The sequence below is a fragment of the Crinia signifera genome, chromosome 4, assembly GCF_055691185.1.
Source record: "Crinia signifera chromosome 4, ASM5569118v1, whole genome shotgun sequence".
Taxonomy (NCBI): Eukaryota; Metazoa; Chordata; class Amphibia; order Anura; family Myobatrachidae; genus Crinia; species Crinia signifera.
In genome coordinates, this window is record NC_139220.1 from 337,190,874 (window position 1) to 337,216,360 (window position 25,487).

Here is a 25,487-nt window from a genome sequence, read left to right on the forward strand (position 1 = left end):
CCCTCTCTGCACTCTATGTACTAAGGTGTGAGTACTGCGTGTCACTCTGACTCTCCTCGTGCCCTCTCTGCACTCTATGTACTGTGTGTCACTCTGACTCTCCTCGTGCCCTCTCTCCACTCTATGTACTGCGTGTCACTCTGACACTCCTCATGCCCTCTCTGCACTCTATGTACTAAAGTGTGAGTACTGTGTGTCACTCTGACTCTCCTCATGCCCTCTCTGCACTCTATGTACTAAGGTGTGAGTACTGTGTGTCACTCTGACTCTCCTCGTGCCCTTTCTGCACTCTATGTACTTAGGTGTGAGTACTGTGTGTCACTCTGACTCTCCTCGTGCCCTCTCTGCTCTCTATGTACAAAGGTGTGAGTACTGCGTGTCACTCTGACTCTCCTCATGCCCTCTCTGCACTCTATGTACTGTGTGTCACTCTGACTCTCCTCGTGCCCTCTCTGCACTCTATGTACTAAGGTGTGAGTACTGCGTGTCACTCTGACTCTCCTCATGCCCTCTCTGCACTCTATGTACTGTGTGTCACTCTGACTCTCCTCGTGCCCTCTCTGCACTCTATGTACTAAGGTGTGAGTACTGTGTGTCACTCTGACTCTCCTCATGCCCTCTCTGCACTCTATGTAGTTAGATGTGAGTACTGCGTGTCACTCTGACTCTCCTCGTGCCCTCTCTGCACTCTATGTACTAAGGTGTGAGTACTGTGTGTCACTGACTCTCCTCGTGCCCTCTCTGCGCTCTATGTACTAAGGTGTGAGTACTGTGTGTCACTGACTCTCCTCGTGCCCTCTCTGCACTCTATGTACTAAGGTGTGAGTACTGCGTGTCACTCTGACTCTCCTCGTGCCCTCTCTGCGCTCTATGTACTAAGGTGTGAGTACTGCGTGTCACTCTGACTCTCCTCATGCCCTTGGATGCAGAGAAAAAGGAATAAATTCCTTTTAAAAGGATTTGCGCTGGAGGGTACAAGCAGCTTTATATAATTTGGAAGATGAATAGTGAGGTTTTTACAAGCGCTAAGGAGAGGGAGGAGGGTGGGTACCGTAGATATGCAGAGTGCAGAAGCAGGTAAAGAGGAGTAGATGAAATGAAATGAAATAAAAATAAAAGTAAATTGAAAAAAATATATACTGTATATATATATATATATATATATATATATATATCAGGTTTGTATTTCCCTTGAGAGGAAAAGAAATCTGCACACCACAATGCATAAAACGCTTTCAATGCATCTTTATAAAAAAATACTCTGCATGAGAGGTTGTAAACACATGGCTATATATTGCATGAAAAAACTGGGGTACTTATCCAAACCGGGTAGGTGACAGAGTGCCCGTGGATCCCCATTCTGGTCCCTTCACCATCAAGCTCAACAGGCTGTTTCGGTGGAACAACCACCTTCGTCAGGAGCACAATTACTACTGAATACAAGCCATCTATATATTCAGTAGTAATTGTGCTCCTGACGAAGGTGGTTGTTCCACCGAAACAGCCTGTTGAGCTTGATGGTGAAGGGACCAGAATGGGGATCCACGGGCACTCTGTCACCTACCCGGTTTGGATAAGTACCCCAGTTTTTTCATGCAATATATAGCCATGTGTTTACAACCTCTCATGCAGAGTATTTTTTTATAAAGATGCATTGAAAGCGTTTTATGCATTGTGGTGTGCAGATTTCTTTTCCTCTCAAGGGAAATACAAACCTGATGTAATTGATTTATATGGGATCTAGCACCCGCCCACTATCTATGTAAGTGGTGTGCGGTTTTTCTTCTTCCATCTATATATATATATATATATATATATATATATATATATATATATATATAAATAAAAATAAAAAATATAAATAAATAAAAAGTAATAAAAAAAATAAAAACAAATTGACGCGACCAAATTGATGTTTACACTCCTTATTGGAGTTTGTGGAAGCAGTCCAGTAGTAAGGAGAGAGCTAGGCTGGCTTACCCTGCACTTAGTATGTACTGCCGCAAGACGCAGGCTGAGTACCTTTCTGGCGGGGTTCCGGAGTTTTTTTTCACAAGTGACGTCACCTGCCAGCTTTTACCTTGCGCTTGCAGCGGCGCTGGCGGGGGCTTGCTCTGTGTCTCCGTCTGGGGGCTTCTTAGTTCACCCAACGCATTTCACACAACGATGCTTTTTCAAGGATGTTTGTGGCTTCATTTTTTTTTTTTTTTATATAGGACAATCTTTATTGATAAAAACGGAAGTCTAAAAACGGAAGTTAAGTATAACCAGCTGGAACCTCATGGTCTTCTTGGGCTATTCCTTTAGCTGTTGGCTGGCATTTGGTCTTTGATTTTTTTTAAAAACAATGAAAAATAAATATATATAAAAATAAATACAAATAAAAATAAACTAAGAATAGATAGAGGCATAATCAAGAGAAGAGAAGGAAAAAAAATATATAAGGAAAAATAAAATAAAATCAATAAAATAAAAAAATAAAAATAAACACAAATAAATATAAAAATAAAAATATAAAAATAAAAAGACAAAAATAAATAAAAATAGACAAGATGTGAAGTATAAGTAAAGGGGGAAGAAGGTACCCAATTGAGATGACGGGGGGCGGTAGGGGCAGGGATTCAGAGGAATGCTTTAAGTTCAATGTCAATGTTGAGGCCTTTCGGTATGAGAGTATCTAGTGTGTATATCTACTTAGTCTCGATTGTTTTCAAATTGGACACTGTGTCTCCTCCTCTCCAATGGGGTTCCACATGTTGGATGCCCATAAAGGTGAGGCCTTTGGGATCTTTGTTGTGTTTTTCAGAGAAGTGTGCTGATACACTGTGGGTTTGCAATCCTCTTTTGATGTTGTAGAGGTGTTCAGCGATCCGTATTTAGATTTTTCGTTACTTGTTTCCTAGCACGGCCACACCGATTTCCATCGGGGAGGTCGTGTCGGAAAAATCGCGTTGATCGCATCGCATGCGATTTGGTCGCATGCGATGCGATCGACGCGACCGACCCGATTTATTAATTGAATCAAATGTGAATAGGGTCCCTGGGACCCGATTTTACATTGGATTCAATGTAAAATATTCCCTAGACCCCCAAATTTGACAACGTAAACCCCACCCCACGATAGACGCCAACCCGAAGCGTGGCGAGTGCAGCGAGCCTGCGAGGGGCGGCGGTACGCGTCCTCCGACCTTTTCATTCCCCTACTATCCACGTCGGTGTGGAGTTGAGAATATATAGTGTGGCGAGCGCAGCGAGCCACCGTGCCCGAAGCTTGGCGAGCGCAGCGCGCCCCACGAGGGGATGCGTATACCTGTGAATGAAAAGGTCGGAGGGCGCGCACTGCCGCCCCTCGTGGGCTCGCTGCGCTCGCCACTCTTCGGGTTGGCGTCTATCGTGGGGTGACGACGGGGCCATATATAATGTGAAATGGGTCATATTGGCCCATTTCACATTTTTCACATTTTTTCCTATGTGTGATGGACTTAATCAAGTCCATCTCATCTTGTGCCATTATAATGGCACAAGACCGACGCGATGCTCCCGATTTCAATGTTAAAAAATATTTTAACATTGAAGCCTATGGCAAAATCGGGGGCATCGCGTCGGTCGCGTCGGGACCAATGTTAATGGTCCCGACCGACGCGATGCCCCCGATTTTTCCTTTGCCGGCAAAATGGACCTGATTTCAAAGGAAATCGGGTCCATCGCGGGGATCGTGTACCTTAACTTAAAGATACACGATCTCAAAGATTGTGGCCGTGCTAGGAAACAAGTACCGATTTTTCTTTTTGTCTGCCCCACATACTGGTAGCCGCATGGGCATTCAAGAAGGTATATTGCTCCTTTTGTTTCGCAAGACATGTTTTCCTTTATTTGGAATGTTTTTTTGTTTTGATTGGATGCGAATGTTCTGGTTGGTTTTGTTCCAGTTTTTTGATTTCTGCATCCTTTACATTTTGTGCAGTGAAAGAATCCACTATTTGTTTTCTTGCTTTTTGGTTCTTGTAGTGGTAAAAAGCTTTTGGTCAGTTTCTGTCTCAAATTAGTGGCTTTGCGGTAGATTATTTTTGGTTTCGGGGGAAGTATTTGTTTCAGATCTTCATCCAGTAGCAGTATGTGCCAATGTTTATTTAAGATTTCTTCTACTTGTTCATGATTACTATTGAATTGGGTGATGAAAGTGATTGGCATTTCTGTTTTTGGTTTTGTAGAGTAATTGATAAGATCCTTTCTTCTATGGTTGTGATTTTGACTATTTGATCGGTCAGGAAGGGTTCTTTGTATCCTTTTTCAAGGAATTTTTTCTTCAGGTCTTCGCTTTGTTCTTTGAATACTGTGTCTTCTGTGCAGTTTCTTTTGATTCTCCTGAATTGTCCTCCCGGTATGTTTTTAACCCATTGACGATGGTGATTGCTATTGAAAGCTAGCATATTGTTGCCGTTGCATTCTTTTATGTGTGTCCTTGTGTGGATTTTGTTATTTTTGTGTATATTTCTAGGTCTAGGAATGTGACCATGTTTTTACTGACGTTGGTGCTGAATTCCAGATTGAGTGAGTTCTTGTTCATATGTGTGATTAATTCTTCTAGACTTGTTTGTGGGCCATCCCAGATAAAAAATATGTCGTCAATATATCTTTTCCAACAGACAATGTTTTTCAGATGATCATTGTTGGACCAGATCTTGTTGTCTTCCCACCCTTGATTGTAGAATGTTCCATTATACAATATTGACTTTATTGACTTCAACAAGATCTGGTCCAACAATGATCATCTGAAAAACATTGTCTGTTGGAAAAGATATATTGACGACATATTTTTTATCTGGGATGGCCCACAAACAAGTCTAGAAGAATTAATCACACATATGAACAAGAACTCACTCAATCTGGAATTCAGCACCAACTTCAGTAAAAACATGGTCACATTCCTAGACCTAGAAATATACACAAAAAATAACAAAATCCACACAAGGACACACATAAAAGAATGCAACGGCAACAATATGCTAGCTTTCAATAGCAATCACCATCGTCAATGGGTTAAAAACATACTGGGAGGACAATTCAGGAGAATCAAAAGAAACTGCACAGAAGACACAGTATTCAAAGAACAAAGCGAAGACCTGAAGAAAAAATTCCTTGAAAAAGGATACAAAGAACCCTTCCTGACCGATCAAATCATCAAAATCACAACCATAAAAAGAAAAGATCTTATCAATTACTCTACAAAACCAAAAACAGAAATGCCAATCACTTTCATCACCCAATTCAATAGTAATCATGAACAAGTAGAAGAAATCTTAAATAAACATTGGCACATACTGCTACTGGATGAAGATCTGAAACAAATACTTCCCCCGAAACCAAAAATAATCTACCGCAAAGCCACTAATTTGAGACAGAAACTGACCAAAAGCTTTTTACCACTACAAGAACCAAAAAGCAAGAAAACAAACAGTGGATTCTTTCACTGCACAAAATGTAAAGGATGCAGAAATAAAAAAACTGGAACAAAACCATTCGCATCCAATCAAAACAAAAAAACATTCCAAATAAAGGAAAACATGTCTTGCGAAACAGAAGGAGCAATATACCTTCTTGAATGCCCATGCGGCTACCAGTATGTGGGGCAGACAAAAAGAAAAATCAAAATATGGATCGCTGAACACCTCTACAACATCAAAAGAGGATTGCAAACCCACAGTGTATCAGCACACTTCTCTGAAAAACACAACAAAGATCCCAAAGGCCTCACCTTTATGGGCATCCAACATGTGGAACCCCATTGGAGAGGAGGAGACAGTGGGTGACATTTATTAGAGATCGATGGTGGGTTTTTGGTGATTTTTATCGCAAAAACGGCCGTTTTTTCATTTTTTTCCCAAATCGATTTTTTAATGGGTGGCGATTTGCGGCATAAATCGCACTTTTTGCCGCGAAATCGCACTTTCTAAAAGTGCGATTTTTTTTAACTCCGGAATTCGCATCCAGATGTTTTCCCCATTGAAAAAGATACAAATCGCATTTTTAATGAGAATTTGGAAATCGCCACAAAAAATGGTCTAAAGTTCCAAAAAAAAATAGACCTGATCCTGACTGGCGGTTTGGTCAGAAACATGGCGATTTTGTCAGAACCATGTCATTGTGATCTGTGTATGGTTCTTTGTTAAAATATGTGTAAAAGTAAAAAAAAAAAATGGCGTGAGGTCCCCCCTCCTCTACATAACCAGCCCCGGGCTCATTGAGCCGGACCTGGTTCCAAAAATACGGGGGACAAAAAGCGTAGGGGTCCCCCGTATTTCTGAAACCAGCCACGGACTCTTGGACCGGTCCTGGTTCCAAAAATACGGGGGACAAAAAATCTGGGGGTCCCCCATATTTTGTAACCAGCATCGGGCTCCAACAGCCCGCAGTGTCATGCCACAGCTGGGGGACACTTTTTACACAAGGTCCCCCGGCCGTACCATGAGCACCGTGGCTGGTCAGCCTTGGACGGGGTACCTGGAGGAGTGGGGACCCCCCCCAATAAAGGGGTCCCCCCCAGGCTTCAACCGTCCAGGGCTGGAGCCCGGGGCTGTCACCGGCGTCCCTGGCCATTGGACGCCGGCCTGATAGGGTTAAATTCTCATTCCTAACATTGCTTAATACAGGAGAACTGCAAGTGCCAGCAGACCTCCCCCGCAGGCTGGGACTTGGAGAACCACAAGTCCCAGCATGCGGGGCATTAATGGTCCCGCTGGAACCTGTAGTCCACCTGTAAAAAGAATGTTAAAATAAAGCACACACACAGAAAAGTATAACTTTAATACACACACATCCACAAACACCTCACTTTTACACCGGTTATGTACAGGAGGGGGGACCTCACGCCATTTTATTTTATTTTTTCAATCACAAAATCGCACATTTGACAAAAAATCGCACCTTTTCATGACTAAAAAAATCGCACTTTTCATCCCGAAAATCGCCCTACATTGCACTTACTCGCATTTTTCATGCCGGAATACACACCTCATTAAATATTCTCTTTTTGGAAAAAAATGCAATTTTAAAAAACGGCGATAAAGGGCGATTTGAGAAAAAATCGCATTTTCGGAAAAACGGTAAACACAATAAATCTCGCCCACAGTGTCCAATTTGAAAAAAATCGAGACTAAGTGGATATACACACTAGATACTCTCATTCCGAAAGGCCTCAACATTGACATTGAGCTTAAAGCATTCCTCTGAATCCCTGCCCCTACCGCCCCCCGTCATCTCAATTGGGTACCTTCTTCCCCATTTACTTATACTTCACATCTTGTCTATTTTTATTTATTTTTGTCTTTTTATTTTTATATTTTTATTTTTATATTTATTTGTGTTTATTTTTATTTTTTTATTTTATTGATTTTATTTTATTTTTCCTTATATATTTTTTTTCCTTCTCTTCTCTTGATTATGCCTCTATCTATTCTTAGTTTATTTTTATTTGTATTTATTTTTATATATATTTATTTTTCATTGTTTTTAAAAAAATCAAAGACCAAATGCCAGCCAACAGCTAAAGGAATAGCCCAAGAAGACCATGAGGTTCCAGCTGGTTATACTTAACTTCCGTTTTTAGACTTCCGTTTTTATCAATAAAGATTGTCCTATATAAAAAAAAAAAAAAATGAAGCCACAAACATCCTTGAAAAAGCACCGTTGTGTGAAATGCGTTGGGTGAACTAAGAAGCCCCCAGACGGAGACACAGAGCAAGCCCCCGCCAGCGCCGCTGCAAGCGCAAGGTAAAAGCCGGCAGGTGACGTCACTTGTGAAAAAAAACTCGGGAACCCCGCCAGAAAGGTACTCAGCCTGCGTCTTGCGGCAGTACATACTTAGTGCAGGGTAAGCCAGCCTAGCTCTCTCCTTACTACTGGACTGCTTCCACAAACTCCAATAAGGAGTGTAAACATCAATTTGGGCGCGTCAATTTGTTTTTATTTTTTTATTACTTTTTATTTATTTATATTTTTTATTTTATTTATTTTTTTCAATTTACTTTTATTTTTATTTCATTTCATTTCATCTACTCCTCTTTACCTGCTTCTGCACTCTGCATATCTACGGTACCCACCCTCCTCCCTCTCCTTAGCGCTTGTAAAAACCTCACTATTCATCTCCTCATGCCCTCTCTGCACTCTATGTACTAAGGTGTGAGAACTGTGTGTCACTCTGACTCTCCTCATGCCCTCTCTGCACTCTATGTACTTAGGTGTGAGTACTGTGTGTCACTCTGACTCTCCTCGTGCCCTCTCTGCACTCTATGTACTAAGGTGTGAGAACTGTGTGTCACTCTGACTCTCCTCATGCCCTCTCTGCACTCTATGTACTTAGGTGTGAGTACTGTGTGTCACTCTGACTCTTCTCGTGCCCTCTCTGCACTCTATGTACTAAGGTGTGAGTACTGTGTGTCACTCTGACTCTCCTCGTGCCCTCTCTGCACTCTATGTACTAAGGTGTGAGTACTGCGTGTCACTCTGACTCTCCTCGTGCCCTCTCTGCACTCTATGTACTGTGTGTCACTCTGACTCTCCTCATGCCCTCTCTGCACTCTATGTACTGTGTGTCACTCTGACTCTCCTCGTGCCCTCTCTGCACTCTATGTACTAAGGTGTGAGTACTGCGTGTCACTCTGACTCTCCTCGTGCCCTCTCTGCACTCTATGTACTGTGTGTCACTCTGACTCTCCTCATGCCCTCTCTGCACTCTATGTACTGTGTGTCACTCTGACTCTCCTCATGCCCTCTCTGCACTCTATGTACTGTGTGTCACTCTGACTCTCCTCGTGCCCTCTCTGCACTCTATGTACAAAGGTGTGAGTACTGCGTGTCACTCTGACTCTCCTCATGCCCTCTCTGCACTCTATGTACTGTGTGTCACTCTGACTCTCCTCATGCCCTCTCTGCACTCTATGTACTGTGTGTCACTCTGACTCTCCTCATGCCCTCTCTGCACTCTATGTACTGTGTGTCACTCTGACTCTCCTCGTGCCCTCTCTGCACTCTATGTACTAAGGTGTGAGTACTGTGTGTCACTCTGACTCTCCTCGTGCCCTCTCTGCACTCTATGTACTAAGGTGTGAGTACTGCGTGTCACTGTGACTCTCCTCATGCCCTCTCTGCACTCTATGTACTTAGGTGTGAGTACTGTGTGTCACTCTGACTCTCCTCATGCCCTCTCTGCACTCTATGTACTAAGGTGTGAGTACTGAGTGTCACTGACTCTCCTCGTGCCCTCTCTGCACTCTATGTACTAAGGTGTGAGTACTGCGTGTCACTCTGACTCTCCTTGTGCCCTCTCTGCGCTCTATGTACTAAGGTGTGAGTACTGCGTGTCACTCTGACTCTCCTCGTGCCCTCTCTGCACTCTATGTACTTAGGTGTCAGTACTGTGTGTCACTCTGACTCTCCTCATGCCCTCTCTGCACTCTATGTACTAAGGTGTGAGTACTGCGTGTCACTCTGACTCTCCTCGTGCCCTCTCTGCTCTCTATGTACAAAGGTGTGAGTACTGTGTGTCACTCTGACTCTCCTCATGCCCTCTCTGCACTCTATGTACAAAGGTGTGAGTACTGTGTGTCACTCTGACTCTCCTCATGCCCTCTCTGCACTCTATGTACTGTGTGTCACTCTAACTCTCCTCGTGCCCTCTCTGCACTCTATGTACTAAGGTGTGAGTACTGCGTGTCACTCTGACTCTTCTCGTGCCCTCTCTCCACTCTATGTACTGTGTGTCACTTTGACTCTCCTCGTGCCCTCTCTGCATTCTATGTACTAAGGTGTGAGTACTGCCTGTCACTCTGACTCTTCTCGTGCCCTCTCTGCACTCTATGTACTAAGGTGTGAGTACTGCGTGTCATTGTCTTCCAGAAGGGGCGACATAAATGATACGTAGAATCTAAATGGTTACTAGGGGCCACATTCACACAATAACAGGAAACACAAGAATGATGGGGAGAGAAGGACCAGGCGCTTGGGGACAAACATGGGAAAGTAGCAAAAAGAGTAAGGGGGTTATTCTGTTTGGTACGGTGAAATGTGCGTATGGTCCGTCACACCGTACGCTCACGGTGAGTGTAAATCCGCCCACAGAACAGCCGCACACGGACGGTCACAGACACCGACAATGGGGAGTGGCGTACACTTGAGGGTACGCTCAGGGCCGGTGCCACCACTAGGCAGGTCTAGGAGGGCGGCAGTGAGCTGGAAAGCTCTACCACCGCATCAGCAGCAGCAGAGGAGCAGGACAGAGAGCCGGAGGAAGGAGCAGGAGCAGGTGTTCGGTGAGTGAACACTCTCTCCCTCCCCCCCAGCAGCACAGTGGCCACATCGCGCACCCCTCCCCCCCCCCCGGCGGCCGGGTAGCCACATCGCGGACACACACCCCGCCCCCCCCCCCCACGGCCGGGCAAACACACCGCACGCACCCTCCCTGCCCCCCCCCCACGGCCGGGTAGCCACATCACGGACACCCCCACTGTTTTTGGGCCAAAATGCACGGTGCGTTCGCCGATCGAGGCTGTTGTGGCACCTTGCATTTTGTGTGCACACCCCCGTGTACGCCCATGGTTACGCCCAGTTTTCCTCATTATTCCGGCCGCTCCCATAAAAACGCCCACATGCCACCCACAATAACCGTACTCTTGCGGACAAGTTTTTTTGCACGGAGAGACCCGTCCGTGAGCGGTGTGAGATCGCCGCACATGCGCATTGCGAAAGATACACATGCGCAGTTGTACCAAACAGAATGAACCCCTAAGTCCCTGGCCAAATATAATAATATAAAGGGAAATGTGATCTGGCCAACAATCTTTAATTTGGCCCTGTGATAATAACGCCAGTTTCGTGGTCCCAGTTGCCCTCCCTCGTGGTCTGTTGCCCTCCCTTGTGGTCTCAGCTACCCTCCCTCGTGGTCTCAGCTACCCTCCCTCGTGGTCTTAGTTGCCCTCCCTCGTGGTCTCAGCTGCCCTCCCTCATGGTCTCAGCTGCCCTCGCTTGTGGTCTCATCTGCCCTCCCTCGTGGTCTCAGTTGCCCTCCCTCGTGGTCTCAGCTGCCCTCCCACGTGGTCTCAGCTGCCCTCCCTCGTGGTCTCAGCTGCCCTCCCTCGTGGTCTCAGCTGCACTCCCTCGTGGTCTCAGCTGCCCTCCCTCTTGGACTCAGTTGCCCTTACTCATGGTCTCAGTTGCCCTTCCTCATGGTCTCAGTTTCCCTTCCTCATGGTCTCAGTTGCCCTCCCTCATGGTCTCAGCTGCCTTCGCTTGTGGTCTCAGTTGCCCTCCCTCATGGTCTCAGCTGCCTTCGCTTGTGGTCTCAGCTGCCCTCCCTCGTGGTCTCAGTTGTCCTTCCTCATGGTCTCAGCTGCCCTCTCTAGTGGTCTCAGCTGTCGTCCCTCATAGTCTCAGCTGCCTTCCCCCAAGCTCTCAGGTGCCCTCCCCATGGTCTCAGCTGTCTTTCCCTGTAGTCTTAGCTGCTCTCCACCCAAGGTCTCAGCTGCCCTTCCTCATGTTCTCAGCTTCCCTCCCTCATGTTCTCAGCTTCCCTCCCTCATAGTCAAGGCTGCTCTCCCCTAAGGTCTCAGCTGCTCTCCAAGTGGTCGCAGCTGCCCTCCCCCAAAGCTCTCAGCTGCCCTACCTTATGGTCCCATTTGCTCTCCCTCGTGGTCTCAGCTGCCCTCCCCGTGGTCTCAGCTCCCCTCCCCGTGGTCTCAGCTGCCCTCCCCGTGGTCTCAGCTGCCCTCCCTTGTGGTCTCAGCTGCCCTCCCTTGTGGTCTCAGCTGCCCTCCCTCATGGTCTCAGCTGTCTTTCCCTGTAGTCTTAGCTGCTCTCCCCCCAAGGTCTCAGCTGCCCTCCCTCGTGGTCTCAGCTGCCCTCCCACGTGGTCTCAGCTGCCCTCCCTCGTGGTCTCAGCTGCCCTCCCTCGTGGTCTCAGCTGCACTCCCTCGTGGTCTCAGCTGCCCTCCCTCTTGGACTCAGTTGCCCTTACTCATGGTCTCAGTTGCCCTTCCTCATGGTCTCAGTTTCCCTTCCTCATGGTCTCAGTTGCCCTCCCTCATGGTCTCAGCTGCCTTCGCTTGTGGTCTCAGTTGCCCTCCCTCATGGTCTCAGCTGCCTTCGCTTGTGGTCTCAGCTGCCCTCCCTCGTGGTCTCAGTTGTCCTTCCTCATGGTCTCAGCTGCCCTCTCTAGTGGTCTCAGCTGTCGTCCCTCATAGTCTCAGCTGCCTTCCCCCAAGCTCTCAGGTGCCCTCCCCATGGTCTCAGCTGTCTTTCCCTGTAGTCTTAGCTGCTCTCCACCCAAGGTCTCAGCTGCCCTTCCTCATGTTCTCAGCTTCCCTCCCTCATGTTCTCAGCTTCCCTCCCTCATAGTCAAGGCTGCTCTCCCCTAAGGTCTCAGCTGCTCTCCAAGTGGTCGCAGCTGCCCTCCCCCAAAGCTCTCAGCTGCCCTACCTTATGGTCCCATTTGCTCTCCCTCGTGGTCTCAGCTGCCCTCCCCGTGGTCTCAGCTCCCCTCCCCGTGGTCTCAGCTGCCCTCCCCGTGGTCTCAGCTGCCCTCCCCGTGGTCTCAGCTGCCCTCCCTTGTGGTCTCAGCTGCCCTCCCTTGTGGTCTCAGCTGCCCTCCCTCATGGTCTCAGCTGTCTTTCCCTGTAGTCTTAGCTGCTCTCCCCCCAAGGTCTCAGCTGCCCTTCCTCATGTTCTCAGCTTCCCTCCCTCATGTTCTCAGCTTCCCTCCCTCATGTTCTCAGCTTCCCTCCCTCATAGTCAAGGCTGCTCTCCGCTAAGGTCTCAGCTGCTCTCCAAGTGGTCGCAGCTGCCCTCCCCCAAAGCTCTCAGCTGCCCTACCTCATGGTCCCATTTGCTCTCCCTCGTGTTCTCAGCTGCCCTCCCCGTGGTCTCAACTGCCCTCCCCGTGGTCTCAGCTGCCCTCCCCGTGGTCTCAGCTGCCCTCCCTTGTGGTCTCAGCTGCCCTCCCTTGTGGTCTCAGCTGCCCTCCCTTGTGGTCTCAGCTGCCCTCCCTTGTGGTCTCAGCTACCCACCCCTCGTGGTCTCAGTTTCCCTCCCTTGTGGTCTCAGCTGCCCCCCCACGTGGTCTCAGCTGCCCTCCCTCGTGGTCTCTGTTGCCCTCCCTCATGGTCTCAGCTGCCCTCCCTCGTGGACTCAGCTGCCCTCCCTCGTGGAATCAGCTGCCCTCCCTTTTGAACTCAGCTGCCCTCCCTCTTGGACTCAGCTGCCCTCCCTCTTGGACTCAGCTGCCCTTACTCATGGTCCCATTTGCCGTCCCTCGTGGTCTCAGCTGCCCTCCCTTGTGGTCTCAGCTGCCCTCCCTTGTGGTCTCAGCTACCCACCCCTCGTGGTCTTAGTTTCCCTCCCTTGTGGTCTCAGCTGCCCCCCCACGTGGTCTCAGCTGCCCTCCCTCGTGGTCTCTGTTGCCCTCCCTCGTGGTCTCTGTTGCCCTCCCTCATGGTCTCAGCTGCCCTCCCTCGTGGACTCAGCTGCCCTCCCTCGTGGACTCAGCTGCCCTCCCTTGTGGACTCAGCTGCCCTCCCCTTTGGACTCAGCTGCCCTCCCTCTTGGACTCAGCTGCCCTCCCTCTTGGACTCAGCTGCCCTTACTCATGGTCCCATTTGCTCTCCCTCGTGGTCTCAGCTGCCCTCCCCGTGGTCTCAGCTGCCCTCCCCGTGGTCTCAGCTGCCCTCCCCGTGGTCTCAGCTGCCCTCCCCGTGGTCTCAGCTGCCCTCCCCGTGGTCTCAGCTGCCCTCCCCGTGGTCTCAGCTGCCCTCCCTTGTGGTCCCAGCTGCCCTCTCTCGTGGTCCCAGTTGTCATCCCTTGTGGTCTCAGCTGCCCTCCCCGTGATCTCAGCTGCTCTGCCTTGTCCCAGTTGCCCTCTCTGTGGTCTCAGCTGCCCTCCCCGTGGTCTCAGCTGCCCACCCTCTTGGACACAGCTACACTCTCTGTGGTCTCCACTGCCCTCCCCGTTGTCTCAGCTGCCCTCCCGTGGTCTCAGCTGCTCACTTACATTGGACAGTAGGTATAGAGGTTTGTTAGGTGGTTAATAAATCACTCTTGTGTGTATGTATATATGTGTGTATATATATATATATATATATATATATATATATATATATATATATATATATAAGAAAAGGGGGGGTTCCCAGAATGCGCCCTTCCAAAATACGGGATAATAATTGTTTTGTCCAACAACTAACGTAATTAACAATGCCGGTACAAAAGAGTAATTCTTTAACAATAAAAAGATTTAACGATGAAACGTTTTATTTATTAAAAGGTTGTCTTCTCAGTGAGGATGTTATCCCAACGCGTTTCGTCAACAAATTGACTTCATCAGGGGCATTTTGACAGCAGCACAAAACATAGGAATTTCACACTGTAAATTACAATAGAACTGTGTCACATAATGATAAAAATACATAATAAAAATGCAAGACATGATGAGGATGGAGAACAGAATCAAAAGAGGGAGAGATGATGGAGATGTGATAGAACGAAGGTCACTCTTAATCATTAATTTTTGGAGGAAAGGTGCAACCCGTGAAAAATATCTAGACTTGTCTGTGAATATCCGATCACCGATTTTACGACTTCAAAGGTTATCATACCCGATAAAGGGTCCTTAAATGGGAAACACATATAGCGGTCTGTTTCTTACAAGTTGAAGATATTTTCAACGATAAAATCTGAATAAAAGATAATATTCCATGTTGTAATCTGTCTATACTTCCAAATGGAGAAAAGAGGGATGAAGGGCTAATAGAGGTTACATACCATAAAATAATGCCAAGAGTGAGTATTTAATGTGGAAATACAGTCCACTGATATTCCCGTATGTAGCTTCTGAGGGAGACTGAATAACCTCAGCACCACAATTTGAGGAATTGACACCAACAGATATTTTCTAAAAATATATACAGAGAACTTCAATGAAAATACATCTATTTATCTATGTGACAGTGATTTAGCACCAATAGGGGTAGAACAGGAGTACTTACATATAGATAGTCAAACCGGATGTGCTCTCCTGGATTCCAAACACTGAATGAAATCCTAGGACCAGTTCAGTTCCTATATAGGGGACTACTGATTACGTCACTTCCTGTTAGTCTGATTTCTATTAAGTGGAATACTAAAATAAGTAACCTTTAAAAAGGTTGCTAATAAATGGGGAGAGCTTTATCAAGTGTGCGCTATGCACTGGAGTGCTTTTATAGACTCCCGCTGTGTCTAGAAAAAGTGTGTGACTTATTAAACTTATTAAATAGCTACAGCGTAATGCGTTCCAAACGGCGGCCATTTTGCTTCCTGTATGCGCGTCTTTAGTTAACAGACGTCAGGGGCACAGTGAGGGGTGCAGTCGTCGTGCTTGTCCTCTACGTTGGAGGGGAACTGCTCCATGTGATTTAAGTTCCACAGTGTGTCAGTGCTTATTTAACAGACGGTCTTCCGGGTGTATGGAGCGCAAAATGCGTTCCAATTTGCCTATGTACATCTTACTTAGCTAACGTGCAATGAATGTGACTGGCCTGATATATAATTATCTATCTGGCCATTATCTGAGTGGGCTTCTATATTTATTACCATAATTATGATTTGTGAGGTACATATAATTTATATAGGAGATAAATGGGATATATATATATATAATATATAATGAGAAATATATATAATAAATTAATTGGATTGATTAATTAAAAATAAATATAGTGCATACGTGTGGTGACTTCGTGTATGTATAATATTAGTAATAAGAAGCATATACACATATGCCCTTTTATTGATCCAGATACCCCCTTGCCGTACTTCACTGTCACATTTACAGATTTTTTTGGGATGGGGTTACAATTATTTGGAAAGTATTTACACAGTTGTATTAAGTCAATGGTAACCAATTCGTTTTTCAGGATAGGATGTACATACATCATAAAAAGTATATCAGTAGTGGGGAATACCAAATGCCTGAACCCAATGGGGTACATCAAATTTTAATTAAACCTCAGTTTATATAAATATACACAAATTGATCCACTATACAGTCGTTTCAATATATTTTTCAGCTAACAATATTTTCTTATAGCAAGGTGAATTTGCAAGCAATTAGATTAATATATATTATTAGTGTGGTGTTAATATATTGGTATACCATGAAAAAAGATCTATAGGCATGCCCTGAAAGGGTACAGTACTCCATAGGAGAAATAAAGATGGAAAGGGGTACATAGTGACCCTAATTGGCTGGCCCCCAGGTAGAAGAAAATAGGAGTGGTATAGAAAAAGAAGTGGTATAGAAAAAAGGAAGTTCTGTATCAAATTGAAAGAGATACCACTATGTCCACTTCTTCATTCGGTCCTTTTAGAGACTAAGAATTCGTGGTATATAAAGAGTGGTAACAGATTCAAAGAAATGCCACTATGTCCACTCCTTCATTTAATCCTTTAGGAGACAGAGAGTTCATGGTATATATCCAGTAACTTTCCTTTTTGATAAGTTCCTTGTCCCTATTGCCTCCTCTGGGGTTAGCAGGCACTTGTTCTAAGATAGTGAATCTAAAGTTGTCCTTGGTTATGGTGGAGTTATGTTTTTCAGCGTAGTGTCTTGGGACACTGTGTATCTTTACCTTGTTTTTTACATTTCTCATGTGCTCTTGGATACGCAGCTTGGTTTGTCTTATAGTTTTCCCAATGTAGTTTAGATTACAGCTACATGTAATCATGTACACCACGTGGTCTGAGTTACAAGTTACAGCTTCTTTGATGTTGTAAATTTTTCCACTATCTAAGATGTGGTTGAATTGTTTTTTATCCATATATTGGCAACAAATACATTTGTTACACGGAGTGGTCCCTGGCTTTTTTGTCAAAAAATGTGTATTTTTAGGAACTGAAGTGATGACAGGTTTCAATCTGCTAGGTGCCAGAATTGATTTCAAGTTTTTTGCTCGACGAAACACAATTTGGGGTTTTGGAGGGAGATGTTGTCCCAATACCGGGTCACGCAAGAGGGTGTTCCAGTGATTTTCCAGGATCTTCTTAATTAGGCGATTCTCACAATTGAATTGTGTAATGAATGGTCTACATTTGAATTCAATCTTAGGTTTTTCAGGTCTTTGTAGCAGGTTATTTCTTTCTTCACGGTTTGCCTTTATGCGGGCTTCTTCGATCTGTTCTACACCATATCCTCTTTCTAAGAACCGATCTACTAAGAGTTGTGATTGGGACCAGTATTCGTTTTCATTGCTACAATTCCGTTTAATCCTCAAGAACTGGGCAAATGGAACACCGTTCTTCCACGCTGGATAGTGGCAGCTATTTGCCGGTATGTAACTATTGGCGTCTACCATTTTGAAGTGTGTTCGGGTGGTTATTTCTTGGTTTGGTTTTCCTTCTAGTTCGAGGTCTAAAAACTCAATCTTGTTAGGATCAGACTTGTAGGTAAATTTTAAATTCAGATCGTTGTCGTGGATGTAGGAAATGAACTCTTTGATACTGGTTTCATCTCCCCGTCAGATAAATAAGAGGTCGTCAATGTATCTTTTGTATATTATTATCTTATCCTCAAAACGTGAACCATAGATAAACTTCTCCTCCCAGGTTCTCATATGGAGGTTGGCATACGCCGGGGCAAATTTCGTCCCCATGGCTGTACCTTGTTGTTGGAGGTAATAATCATTATTAAATTCGAAGAAATTGTGGTTGAGGATGAATTTGATACTATCAACGAGAAATTTGGTTTCGGATTCGGATTTCTCTGGGTCACCTTGGAGAATTCTTTCCACTGACTGGAGGCCTTTGGTGTGGGGTATCGACGAGTATAGCCCTTGGACATCTACTGTTAACCAGCAATATTCCGCCGACCAGATCTTCCCTTTAAGTAATTTCAACACTGAGGTGCTATCATTCAGATGGGAATCATTTTGTAGTACATATGGTTGTAACTTCAAATCTAGGTAGTGTGACAAATTTGAGGTCAGGGAGTCAATGCCCGCAATTATTGGTCTCCCTGGTGGTTCGGACTGGTTCTTGTGTACCTTTGGAATATGGTAGAAAATTGGCACAATCGGATATTTAATATTCATGTAGTCGAATTCCTCTCTACAGATGACCCCATTTTGTAAGCCTGATGTTAATAAATTTGTTAGTTCCGGCTGGAATTCTGAAGTGGGGTTAGATTCTAATTTTCCATAGGTTGTTTCGTCAGTGAGGATTTTGTTGGCTTCTAACAGATAGTTGTTCCTGTCTTGTAAGACCACTGCTCCGCCTTTATCCGCAGATTTTATAATGATGTTATCGTCTTTCCCTAGTGTGCGTAGAGCTTTATTCTCTTGGGAATTGATGTTTCTTGAAAAATGTTTCTTTGCTTTGATGGTTCTGAAGTCCTCACTGACTGCCTCAAAGAATAGATCTAGGTGGCTGCCTCTGGATTCTACTGGATAAAACTTGGATGGTGGGGCTACCAAAGGTTTATCTTTTATTGAAGTTGTTGGATTCGGTTGATGTCTTAGAAAATGTCTCTGTACTGTGAGGTTCCGGATGTACTTGTTTAAATCAATGAATAAGTCAAAGTTGTTTACATGACTGTCTGGGGCAAATTTGAGGCCTTTACTCAATATCGCATTTTCTGTTGCAGATAATTCTTTCTTTGAGATGTTGATGATTCCAGACCCTGGGATGCAGGAACTTGTACACTTCTTTTCTTCTTCGGAGAGTTGTTTGCTCCTTCCGGAGCCTCGACATCCCCGTTTAGTCTTCTTTTGAGACCATGGGGTGAGTCGAGTCGAGTGTGGAGTTCTTCCCTCACTGTGTGGTGGGGATGATCTGTGTTTCGTCCTTCGTCCAAAAAATTCTGTTGTTGGCGTAGGTGAGGAGATGGTGACCGGAACACTTCACCACGTCCGAATTGATGATGTGCATTATATGAGGGAATTCTACCTCTTTCATTTCTTCTGTAGTGGTTTCTATTTTCTCTTTCATAGTTATGGGATGGTGTTCTTCTTCTTCTAAATGTTTTCCTATAGTTATCTTCGTTACCATAATCTCTATGGTCCTGTCTTCGTGACCCTATTTGCGGGCCATATCTGTTTCTTTGGTTGTTTTGACCGTTTGAATAATTGTACTGAGAGTGGTATGCGTTATTTTCTCGATCTATGGATCGGTATGAATGTCTTCGATGTTTATCCCAGATGGGGATGTTACCATAATCTGGTCTATTTCTCCTTATGGGTATTTCTTGATTTCTGGTCTCATTGGGCCAAATGCGGACATTGCCAGTGATGTAATCTTTTTTATCTCTCAGAAATTTCTTTTGTTTTCTTTGGATTATGTCTTTCTCCAGGGTGTCCAATTTGGTTTGCATATCAATAATATCTTTTTTAAACTCTTCGCTTTCATCAAATTTGGACAGGAGCTCTTCAATTTTTCCCATTTCACTTTCGAGTGAGGTGAGTTCTTTCTTCCTCTCATTGACCAGAGTGGTCATCAATTTAGCTGAACATTCATCAAGGGCCGAGTTCCATAACTTCAAAAAGGCTGGGTTGTCACTTCCATAGGTGGGCGTTTTTTGTAGCCTCAACCCTCTGGGTATTCTGCCTACTTCAAGGTATTTTTCAAGAGTAAATATGTCATACCAGCCTTTCAATTCTTTTGTTGCTAGTTTCTCCAATGTGTTTAGGTAGCCATAGTAATCATCTCCATCATCCTCCATGTCTATCTCATGTTCACCCTCCGCAAACATGTTCTTCATATTATAAGATCTTTTAGATCGATCTTTAAAAAGTGGCATACTTTCAAAGGTTTAATTGATAGATGTAGAAATAAGAAGCAGCAGTACGAGGTGGTCTAACAGGAAATAGATACAAGCAAAATGGCCGCCGTTTGGAACGCATTACGCTGTAGCTATGCGTTCCACGGCGTTTAATAAGTCACACACTTTTTCTAGACACAGCGGGAGTCTATAAAAGCACTCCAGTGCATAGCGCACACTTGATAAAGCTCTCCCCATTTATTAGCAACCTTTTTAAAGGTTACTTATTTTAGTATTCCACTTAATAGAAATCAGACTAACAGGAAGTGACGTAATCAGTAGTCCCCTATATAAGAACTGAACTGGTCCTAGGATTTCATTCAGTGTTTGGAATCCAGGAGAGCACATCCGGTTTGACTATCTATATGTAAGTACTCCTGTTCTACTCCTATTGGTGCTAAATCACTGTCACATAGATAAATAGATGTATTTTCATTGAAGTTCTCTGTATATATTTTTAGAAAATATCTGTTGGTGTCAATTCCTCAAATTGTGGTGCTGAGGTTATTCAGTCTCCCTCAGAAGCTACATACGGGAATAATCAGTAGACTGTATTTCCACATTAAATACTCACTCTTGGCATTATTTTATGGTATGTAACCTCTATTAGCCCTTCATCCCTCTGTTCTCCATTTGGAAGTATAGACAGATTACAACATGGAATATTATCTTTTATTCAGATTTTATCGTTGAAAATATCTTCAACTTGTAAGAAACAGACCGCTATATGTGTTTCCCATTTAAGGACCCTTTATCGGGTATGATAACCTTTGAAGTCGTAAAATCGGTGATCGGATATTCACAGACAAGTCTAGATATTTTTCACGGGTTTTCTAATTAACTAATCAATCTCTGTTTACTGATTGCACCTCTCCTCCAAAAATTAATGATTAAGAGTGACCTTCGTTCTATCACATCTCCATCATCTCTCCCTCTTTTGATTCTGTTCTCCATCCTCATCATGTCTTGCATTTTTATTATGTATTTTTATCATTATGTGACACAGTTCTATTGTAATTTACAGTGTGAAATTCCTATGTTTTGTGCTGCTGTCAAAATGCCCCTGATGAAGTCAATTTGTTGACGAAACGCGTTGGGATAACATCCTCACTGAGAAGACAACCTTTTAATAAATAAAACGTTTCATCGTTAAATCTTTTTATTGTTAAAGAATTACTCTTTTGTACCGGCATTGTTAATTACGTTAGTTGTTGGACAAAACAATTATTATCCCGTATTTTGGAAGGGCGCATTCTGGGAACCCCCCTTTTCTTTCTATCTCTATCCTGGGTCCTGCCTAACAGAGGGCCCCCCAGAATTGCTGCCATACATATATTGAAGCGCGGTTGGGGTAACCTGTTCTTATATATATATATATATTTATTTGTTCCTGCCACACTACAGGCTCCGCAGAGCAATTACTCCATACACCATGGGGTGGAGGATGAGGATGAGGCCGAGCTTCATATAGAAGATCCACCTGATGTGGAAAAGAGGCCAAATGCAAAGGTCTCCAAACACTGGATTTCACCCCAGTGCCAAAAAATCCTCATCGGCGTGACGGTTGCGGTATGTGTTGGTGAGTACACTACAGTATACTGGTGATTACTGCGTGATTTGTACAATGTGGGCCGTCGTTCTTACAATGTACTCTGGTGCAGGTGGTGGGATGAGGGATATTGTAAAAAGTGGCTCCAGGTAAGCCATTTCTCCCATCCGAAAAGGAACATTTATAAATTACTGTAGTGCCTAACCCACCTACTTGTGAGGTGAAGATTTCCACCAGCATGCACTCGTTTAGCTATCCGTCTCCCCTTTTTATTATCACTCTTATACTGGACCTGATATTTGCTGTGGCAGAGGTGCACAGTCCTAGGAGAGGATGAGGACAGAGGGCCCTGCTTGTACTGCCATACACTGGGGACTGAGTATGGGCAATGCACTATTTATACCACCAGCTGGGATTGCTCTAACCAGCGGGAGGATTAATACCTTTCCTTTCCTTCTGTAAATTCACAGGGACCATTAGATACATAGCAGTAGCTTATAATGAAGGTCACAGGGAAATCTAGTAACATTTATTATAACCTATATTTGCATTACTGTGATGAGCTTTCATTTATGGTCAGCATGGTTGGGGCAGTGGTCAGCATGGTTGCCTCAAAGCACTGAGGTCCTGGGTTTGATTCCCACTATGGCCCTATCTGTGTGGGGTTTGTATGTTCTCTCCTGCGAGCTGCGTATGGTGGAACCTGTAGCCATGCCTCACCCGGACACGGCCAAACACCACCGGTGGGAGAACATCATAGTTTGTGTCATTCTCCCCCCCAGCATTCATCCTTGGGTTTGTGACCACTCGCAGGACCTGCTCCACGTGTGACACCAACGGCGATAACCCATCCACAGGGGACACGTTTGATCTAGAACCATTTGAACCAACGGGTATGGACTGGTCAGAGCTGAAAGAAATATTCACCAAATACCTGAAGGGTGGAGAACAGATGAAGAGCACAATCAGGTGACAGGAACCATCCCGTACCACTCTGTGCTGTCTACTACGAGCCTGCCACTCCCCCTGCAGGGTGACACAGACAGAGGGGTGATATGAGCCTGCCCCTCCCCCTGCAGGGTGACACAGACAGAAGGCAGCTATGAGCCCGCCCCTCCCCCTGCAGGGTGACACAGACAGAAGGCAGCTATGAGCCCGCCCCTCCCCCTGCAGGGTGCACAGACAGAAGGAAGCTATGAGCCTGCCCCTGCAGGGTAACACAGACAGAAGGGAGCTATGAGCCTGCCCCTCCCCCTGCAGGGTGACACAGACAGAAGGGAGCTATGAGCCTGCCCCTCCCCCTGCAGGGTGGCACAGACAGAAGGGAGCTATGAGCCTGCCCCTCCCCCTGCAGGGTGGCACAGACAGAAGGGAGCTATGAGCCTGCCCCTCCCCTGCAGGGTGACACAGACAGATGGGAGCTATGAGCCTGCCCCTCCCCCTGCAGGGTGACACCGACAGAAGGGAGCTATGAGCCTGACCCTCCCACTGCAGGGTGACACAGACAGAAGGGAGCTATGAGCCCGCCCCTCCCCCTGCAGGGTGACACAGACAGAAGGGAGCTATGAGCCTGCACCTGCAGGGTAACACAGACAGAAGGGAGCTATGAGCCCGCCCCTCCGCCTGCAGGGTGACACAGACAGAAGGGAGCTATGAGCCTGCCCCTCCCCCTGCAGGGTGATACAGTGACACAGACAGATAGGAGCTATGAGCCTGCCCCTCCCCCTGCAGGGTGGCACAGACAGAAGGGAGCTATGAGCCTGCCCCTCCCCCTGCAGGGTGGCACAGACAGAATGGAGCTATGAGCCTGACCCTCCCACTGCAGGGTGACACAGACAGAAGGGAGCTATGAGCCCGCCCCTCCCCCTGCAGCATACCTCCCAACTGTCACGATTTTAGAGGGACAGTCCCGATTTTCGGGTCCTGTCCCTCTGTCCCACCCGCGGCAGGCATTGTCCCGCTGCGGGGGGTGGCAGTTGTGAGACCCCCCAATCTAGTAGAATAGACGCTGTGCGCATGCGCACAGCGTCTATTCTCGTATGAAAATGAGGTCGCGGATAATTAGCATAAGCCGCGCTCTCATTTGCATACGCTCCGCCCCCTCTTCGGGCGCTCCTTCGCCGCGCGAGTGTCCCTATTTCTTCAAGCCAAAAGTTGGGAGGCATGCTGCAGGTTGACACAGACAGAAGGGAGCTATAAGCCCGCCCCTCCCCCCCTGCAGGGTGACACAGACAGGAGGGAGCTATGAGCCTGCCCCTCCCCCTGCAGGGTGACACAGACAGAAGGGAGCTAGTAGCTCGCCCCTCCCCCTGCAGGGTGACACAGACAGAAGGGAGCTATGAGCCTGCCCCTGCAGGGTAACACAGACAGAAGGGAGCTGTGAGCCTGCCCCTCCCCCTGCAGGGTGACACAGACAGAAGGGAGCTAGGAGCCCGCCCCTCCCCCTGCAGGGTGACACAGACAGAAGGGAGCTATGAGCCCGTCCCTCCCCCTGCAGGGTGACACAGACAGAAGGGAGCTATGAGCCCGCCCCTCCCCCTGCAGGGTGACACAGGCAGAAGGGAGCTATGAGTCCGCCCCTCCCCTGCAGGGTGACACAGACAGAAGGGAGCTATGAGCCTGCCCCTCCCCTGCAGGGTGGCACAGACAGAAGGGAGCTATGAGCCTGCCCCTCCCCCTGCAGGGTGACAGACAGAAGAAAGCTACTGTATGAGCCTGCCCCTCCCCCTGCAGGGTGACACAGACAGAAGGGAGCCATGAGCCCGTCCCTCCTCCTGCAGGGTGACACAGACAGAAGGGAGCTATGAGCCCGCCCCTCCCCCTGCAGGGTGACCCAGACAGAAGGGAGCTATGAGCCTGAGCCTGCCCCTTCAGGGTGACACAGACAGACAGAAGGGAGCTATGAGCCCACCCCTCCCCCTGCAGGGTGACCCAGACAGAAGGGAGCTATGAGCCCGCCCCTCCCCCTGCGGGGTGACACAGACAGAAGGGAGCCATGAGCCTGCCCCTCCCCCTGCAGGGTGACACCTACAGAAGGGAGCTATGAGCCTGCCCCTCCCCCTGCAACGTGACACAGACAGATGGGAGCTATGAGCCTGCCCCTCCCCCTGCAGGGTGGCACAGACAGAAGGGAGCTATGAGCCTGCCCCTCCCCCTTCAAGGTGACACAGACAGAAGGGAGCTATGAGCCCACCCCTCCCCCTGCAGGGTGACCCAGACAGAAGGGAGCTATGAGCCCACCACTCCCCCTGCAGGGTGACCCAGACAGAAGGGAGCCATGAGCCTGCCCCTCCCCCTGCAGGGTGACACCTACAGAAGGGAGCTATGAGCCTGCCCCTCCCCCTGCAACGTGACACAGACAGATGGGAGCTATGAACCTGCCCCTCCCCCTGCAGGATGACACAGACAGAAGGGAGCTATGAGCTTGCCTCTCCCCCTGCAGGGTGACACAGACAGAAGGGAGCCATGACCCCGTCCCTCCCCCTGCAGGGTGACACAGACAGAAGGGAGCCATGAGCCTGCCCCTCCCCCTGCAGGGTGACACAGACAGAAGGGAGCCATGAGCCCGCCCCTCCCCCTGCAGGGTGGCACAGACAGAAGGGAGCTATGAGCCCGCCCCTCCCCCTGCAGGGTGACACAGACAGAAGAAAGCCATGAGCCCGTCCCTCCCCCTGCAGGGTGACACAGACAGAAGGGAGCTATGAGCCCGCCCCTCCCCCTGCAGGGTGACACAGACAGAAGGGAGCTATGAGCCCGCCCCTCCCCTGCAGGGTGACACAGACAGAAGGGAGCTATGAGTCCGCCCCACCCCCTGCAGGGTGACACAGACAGAAGGAAGCTATGAGCCCGCCCCTCCCGCTGCAGGGTGTAAGGAGAAGTGTATAACGTTACATACTTGTGTTGGACAGGAGACTGGCACGAGTTCCTCATCCCTCGGGATCGCGGGAGAACAATGATATTGCAGACATGATCCTCCAGGCCTTTAGGGGCTATAATATGGATAACACCTGGGTGGAGAGTCACTACGCCGAGCTGCAGTTTCCTCTCAGGTAATGATTCGCCCCATTCGCCCAGGCACCCACATTGTGCCCCCTGTGTTAACCA

The 25,487-nt window shown here is 46.9% G+C and overlaps 1 protein-coding gene across 3 annotated transcripts in view; it reads left to right on the top strand.

Moving 5' to 3' along the window:
- Window positions 1-25,487, top strand: part of TFR2 (transferrin receptor 2) — an 84,736-nt gene that overhangs the window by 14,860 nt on the left and 44,389 nt on the right. For all 3 annotated transcript variants that reach the window (XM_083185846.1, XM_083185845.1, XM_083185847.1), the window contains exons 3-5: window positions 21,239-21,413; window positions 22,166-22,352; window positions 25,292-25,432. In XM_083185846.1, coding sequence (XP_083041972.1) covers window positions 21,239-21,413; window positions 22,166-22,352; window positions 25,292-25,432 — 503 coding nt within the window. The remainder of the gene's footprint in view (window positions 1-21,238; window positions 21,414-22,165; window positions 22,353-25,291; window positions 25,433-25,487) is intronic.